The sequence below is a fragment of the Oculina patagonica genome, chromosome 14 (genome assembly GCF_052425735.1).
Source record: "Oculina patagonica isolate OP01 chromosome 14, crgOcupat, whole genome shotgun sequence".
NCBI classification, from domain to species: domain Eukaryota; kingdom Metazoa; phylum Cnidaria; class Anthozoa; order Scleractinia; family Oculinidae; genus Oculina; species Oculina patagonica.
In genome coordinates, this window is record NC_135771.1 from 6,089,040 (window position 1) to 6,095,067 (window position 6,028).

Sequence of the window (6,028 nt, forward strand, 5' to 3'; positions counted from 1 at the left end):
TCTAAGAAATGTAAGCCGCTGGTTAGGTGGAACGAGGCTCATTTGAGAGCTTTCCTTTTGGAAAGCCGGAAGTATTCTGAAGGACTGTTCTGATTTTGGTTGTCACTGCTATGGCTGCTGAAGAGAAGGAACAAGAGCTGAGCTTATTTGAATTATCACAGAAGCATTTCGCTAAAGGTCGCGAGTTGTTGGAACAAGATCTGAACAATGCAAGGCAAGAAAAAGCTGCTATTGAAGAGAAAGCAAGACAAGAACAAGCAGCTCGCGAAGAGACCACAAAAACATTGAATAAAGTCCACTTCGCTAGCACGATCAAGTTAAATGTTGGTGGTAAGATTTATAAAACAACACTGGATACTCTGCGAAAGGATCCGGATTCAATGCTTTGTGCGATGTTTTCTGGAAGATTCGAGTTGAAAGCAGACGAGGAAGACGGAGCATATTTTATTGACCGAGACGGCAAACTCTTCCGGTAAGTAAAGTAAGACACGTTTTCAGAGGCCCTGTTAGGGTAAATTCCGACAGGCGACACGGCTCTGAAACGGCGACATGAAGAAGCTGAAATGACGACGAACGACGAGATGCTCCCGTGAAATAACGACAGCGACAAAGAAAAAAGCAAAATCGACAGCGACATTGGTGCTTTTTAAAGCGGCTTGTAGCCAAAATAGCCTGACCTTGTAAAGACCAGTCTCGTGCATTGAACGACTGCAATCTTACGCTCTAACAGTTCATTTTTAGGCTGCTTAAGTTAAGTAACTACATAATGATCCATCATTCTGAAAATAATTCACTCCATGTTTTCTTTGTACCGGCTCAGAATAAAGGAAAACACGTCTTAGCTACTTCAGTTTTTCAAAATTTTCTGGGGGAGCATGCCCGCAGATCCCTCTAGGAAGGTATCTCCTTCGTCTGTGCCAACAGATTTAATTTAAAGGTCCACGAATAGGGAATATTTGAGGGACAGAATTACGAGAACGCATTATTTTATGTTATGCACTCTGGACTCAAACATTTCCGATATTATCAGTAGCTGTGGACGAATTCGAAATTCCGACAGCGACATGCGAACCTTTTGGAATTGCGACATGAAAAGATTTGAAATTTAGACGGGGGACATGAAGACCCCCCCTAACAGGGCCTCTTTTCAGAACTACTTGCAAAGGGTATATCTTTAGGCTTTTCTTAGTTTCTTTTTTTGGAACATTTCATAGCGGTGCTCTAGGTCCTCTAAATTTACTCGCTTAATTTTCGACTTTTAGGAAGTCACGCTATGCAGGAGACGTGTCGTCACGCAAGTTAGAGAAAGGTGCGTGACGGAAAGGTAACAAGGAATTGAAAATTCAAGATGCAGGGGTGCAAATAACGCCGGGATGCATGATGAAACATTTAGACAAATGCCTCAATTTTTCTTACTTCTAAATCCCCTCTCAATCCCCTCCCCACCCTCCACGAAAAAAGGACATAATTTAGTTATCGCCCATTTACTATTTTATAAAACTGATGAACGTACCACATACCAGTTAAACCCCAGAAAACGCACTGATTATAAATTTTTACCCTCTATGCTAAAAAAAATTAAACAGATAGGGGGCTAAATTTGGTGGCGGTAAGGGGTTGTGAGAGTTACAAATATTTTTAGTCTAATGTTTGCCTTTAAGGTACATTTTGAACTACCTCCGCAATGGTGAGCTGCATTGCCCGGAGGACAGAATAAGACGAAACGAACTACTTGAAGAGGCGAAATTTTATCAAGTGCAAGGAATAATTGATCAACTGGAGGGCTCAATTGAAGGCTCGTTAATAATAAAGAATAAAGACCACCATTCAGCTCTTATATCCTGGCTGCCACCTAACACTACATGTTCTCTGTTGTACCGATCCTCCACTGATGGAAAAACGCCTGCAGACTTTCATTGCTGCTGTGATAACAAAGGTCCTACTCTTGTCTTAATAAAAAGTGGAGAATATATCTTTGGTGGTTACACCTCAGAATCTTGGGAAACAGGTACCGTATGTGCAATTTATCGTAATATCTAAATATACATAAATCATAATATTTTGAAATAAAATTCACAGGACCTCTCTTCTAATATAAGGTGTTGTCTAGCCTGTGAACGCAGAATGATTCTCCGAAAACAAAATGGTAGGTTAGGTAATTTCCTGTGATAGATGCTTTGCAGTTTGCCGTAAAAGCAAAAGTCTACTCAACCTCATTCAAAAGGAACAAGGTTGTAGTCTACTCTTTTTCAGACTAAACTAAACGGTTCAACAACCATACACTTGTGTGGGGGCGACACATGTCTCTATACCACAGCTCTTAAATAGCTTATATGGGGAGAGTACCATTGTTATTGCAGCATTTTACAAAAAGACTTCATGCTTTTTGAAAAATTCCAATTTGTATATTATTATTCTGAATTCCAAACATTGCTCGTCTACCAAAGAGATGTTTATTTTTTACTTTTTAGATTCATGGCACTTATTTTAGTGGACCAAGCAGCTTCTGATTGAATGAGTACTAAGTTTGGTTACTTTATTCAGGTCGTTTTAAAGAAGACAGCAATTCCTTGTTGTTTTCACCGACTACATAAAAAGCATGCCTACAGCTTTATAAAAACGTATTGTATATTATTTTTTTCTTTACTCAGGTAATCACTTTAAAGAAGACAGCCATTCCTTCTTGTTTTCACTAGTTAATCCTTCTGGAAGTGGACCGGTCAGGATTAATCGAAAACCAGGTGGCTATGGTGGGATACATTGCGAAACGGGTGCGGGACCATGTTTCGGGCACGAACATAACTTCAACCTTACGGTAACAGTTTCTGACGTCCCTGGCATTTTTCATTGTAGTGTTTTAGATCATGGTACAAGAGACGACTTCCAAAGTCCTTCAGAGGTCGCTTTCACTACTTATTTCACCGGTGAAAACACATTTGCCGTCAGCGAACTGGAAGTATTTAAAGTTAACTTTTAGAATCACATCATATTCTAAATTCTACTTTCAGTGAGTTGGAAAATATCCGTTATTTTGGGAGTAATTTGTTAAAAAAAGTAGGTTGAAATATTGTTTCTTTTTCGAGGTATTGCAGGTGACGTCAGCAAAGTTTCTCAAGTCTAAAGCTATAATTTTGACAAAGTATTTATTTCTGCTTGTTTTATAATCTGATAGTTTTCAGCTATTTTTCATGCAAACAACAGTTTTTGTGGCACTGATGTAAACCACCAATTGTGGCCATAATAACGCGATGTATGAATGTTATTTGTTATAAAAGATCGCCTTTAATATATTTTTTTTAGTTTTAAAATGACTTGAGATAAAAATGGGTATGATCAGTTAGAGCATTAAAACTACCATTTGATCAGATAACTGCTTGAGGGGTGTAAGGTTAAGTCTGTATACGAGCCTAGTGGCTCATCAGGCCGGAGCTTATCCCGGTTTCCATAGCATGAAGCGGCTAGGAGTATTTCTACTCTCCCCTGGATTGGATGGTAGTCCATCGCAGGGATTACCCCCCAGCAGTAAACTCGCCGGTACCCATTTATACACCTGGATGAAGAGAGCCCTATTAGAGTTAAGTGTCTTGCCCAAGAACACCTCGAACCCGGGCCGCTTGATCCCGAGTCCAGAGCGCTAACCGTTAGGCCACCGCGCATTCACTTGAGGGGTGTAGAATGGCTTTTTTTGAGTAGCCTCATTAGCTTCTTTATGAAATACCTTGCGCGCGGTGGCCTAATGGTTAGCGCGCCGGACTCCGGAGCGAGCGTTCGGGGTTCGAGCCCTGGCCGGGGTCACTGTGTTGTGTTCTTGGGCAAGACACTTTACTCTCATAGTGCCTCTCTCCACCCAGGTGTATAAATGGGTACCGGCGAAATAATGCTGGGGGGTTCCCTGCGATGGACTAGCATCCCATCCAGGGGGGGAGTAGAAATACTCCTAGCTGCTTAATGCTAAGGAAACCGGGATAAGCTCGGCAGTATGCGCCACTTTGGCTCGAAGCTGACCTTTTTTTTTTTGCATTATATGGGTTTGAAAAGAGCCCGTTAGATTTAATGGAAGTTATGCTCTAATCACTTGCACTCTAGTGGTCTCTGCGAGGAGAAATACGAATATTGAACTAACATATCGTAAGAATTTAAGAAATTTATTAAGAAGTTTTTTTGAAAAAAAAAAAGCCGGTTAGGATAATTTTCGTCCTGCTATAACGAGGTATCGGTCTTAACAAGAAAACAAAAGCGGTTTGCGGTCTAGGAAGAGCAAAATGTTGCGGTGCGCGGACTGTAGGACCCCTTATAAATAAACCCTCCTGAAACAAAGACCAATATCAAAGCGAGATCTATGAAGCCTCGATAGCACAAACTCGGTTGTCTTTCTTACTAAGTTTTTCTAGCACTGACCTCATGGGCTCATGGAAAAATACTACCGGCTTTTATCATGTTTATATGGGATTTTTGGCTTCCTTACGAACGTCTGACAATCACTCCCGTCACTTTTGTATCGTTGTATGGGAGTCCTATCGCCCAACCCCTCCTGTCGATTATAATACGGTTTTCAAATGGTCGCTAATAAAAACGGAAAAGTAACGATAATTTTTAAAGGAAAAAAAACAGTTGTAACTTTACCAAAAAATGTTTGGACATTCCTATGTCATCTTAAGTTGAAAATGTTCGCTGTACATTTTGATACTAGAGAGATTAAGCATGACGTTTATTTTTCCCGCGAACGGCAAAAATTCAACTTCTGCCGTCTGGCGTTTGTACACGGAAATGAGTAGTTTTGAGTTTTTCTTGAAAGTGGGATTTTTTCCCTATTTTAATGAGGGATAAATTTTAGAATTCCGTAAAAGGGTAACAAAATGAAAGGCAAGCTCGCGTTTGTCGTTTGCCGTATAACGTTATGCTTAATCTCTCTTAACTGTTATAAAATTACGTACGCGATAAATCGTACTGAAACAACTGAAAAAATTTTCAAATTCACCAGAAGCAAATACAGTTTCCGTGAGCAGCCTCCTCCTCAGGCGCCTCGATTTTCGCTGCAACAAAGCGAGAACAAAGCGAGCGCGAAGCGCGAGTGACTGGTGACGAGCGCGAAGCGCTAGGGACCACGGGAAGGAGAAGGAAAGGGAGCCTTTTCGCCTTCCCTTCCTCCCTTGCGCGCCCATTTCCCCCAAAACAAGAGAGAGGCGGCTAGAGGCGTCTGGGCACGAGGCAGTTCCGTGAGTTTGAGTGCCTGGTTTTTGACAACTACCATGAATAGTTGTGTGTTGTGTATCGTAAGAAAGAGTTGAACTCTTCCATTATCGGAAGTATACGGCCTGACAGAATAATAATGAAATGACCACTTGTACAAACAGCAGCGAAGTGAAGCCGGATGTTGGCGTAGATCAGGACCTGAAAGTCATGGTATAGACTTAAAAAATAACCTTTTTTTGTCATTTTCAAGTAGCGCTTCATAAATTGAAATAATACAGCCCTAAATTGTAGCTGTTCGAAATATTTTAATTCAAGGCCCTTGCAAAAACCTAAATGACAGATTTCCTTACCTTTTCGTATACCTAAACTTGCGAAATCCCTACCTTTTTATGTACCTGAAGCCTGAAAAAGGTACCCTTTTGGGCGGAGCCTCCTCGAAAAGGTCTGTGGGAAATATCAAGTGAGAGAAAGCCTAGGATCATGGAAGGAGTCTCCGTCTCAAAGTACCAGACAGCAGTCACAGAAGTGGTCGTTGGGTTAAAATTTGTTAGGAAGGCTATGCAGGTTTTTGATGTTGTTGTTTTTGTTAATATGTATATTAATGGGGGTAAGCAAACCGAATCGAAAAACCTGCTTTTCGTGGATTTATCCGCTGTCAAGTTAGGCTCAATCTACGTGGTGGCGGTTTTCCGAAAAGGTCCAAACTGCACATTTCAAGTCTTAAACTTACAGGTTTCAGCTGGATCTGAAGTGAAAATACGCTAGGTTCTCAGTCTTGAAGTCCACAGGTCCACAACTCCACGGGTCCACAGGTAGCCCACATATGTGACGCACT

General features: G+C 41.1%; 1 protein-coding gene across 2 annotated transcripts in view; it reads left to right on the forward strand.

The window, feature by feature from the left end:
* Positions 1 to 63: 63 nt before the first annotated feature.
* The window catches only part of LOC144638243 (uncharacterized), a 45,519-nt gene continuing 39,554 nt past the window's right edge, over positions 64 to 6,028 (forward strand). The window contains exons 1-3 of one of the 2 annotated variants that reach the window (XM_078497458.1): positions 64 to 472; positions 1,662 to 2,008; positions 2,652 to 3,558. In XM_078497458.1, the coding sequence (XP_078353584.1) occupies positions 111 to 472; positions 1,662 to 2,008; positions 2,652 to 2,977 (1,035 nt within the window). In that variant the 5' untranslated portion in view covers positions 64 to 110 and the 3' untranslated portion in view covers positions 2,978 to 3,558. Of the gene's footprint in view, positions 473 to 1,661; positions 2,009 to 2,651; positions 3,559 to 6,028 lie in introns of those variants that run through there. The other variant, XM_078497459.1, reaches the window with a different exon arrangement.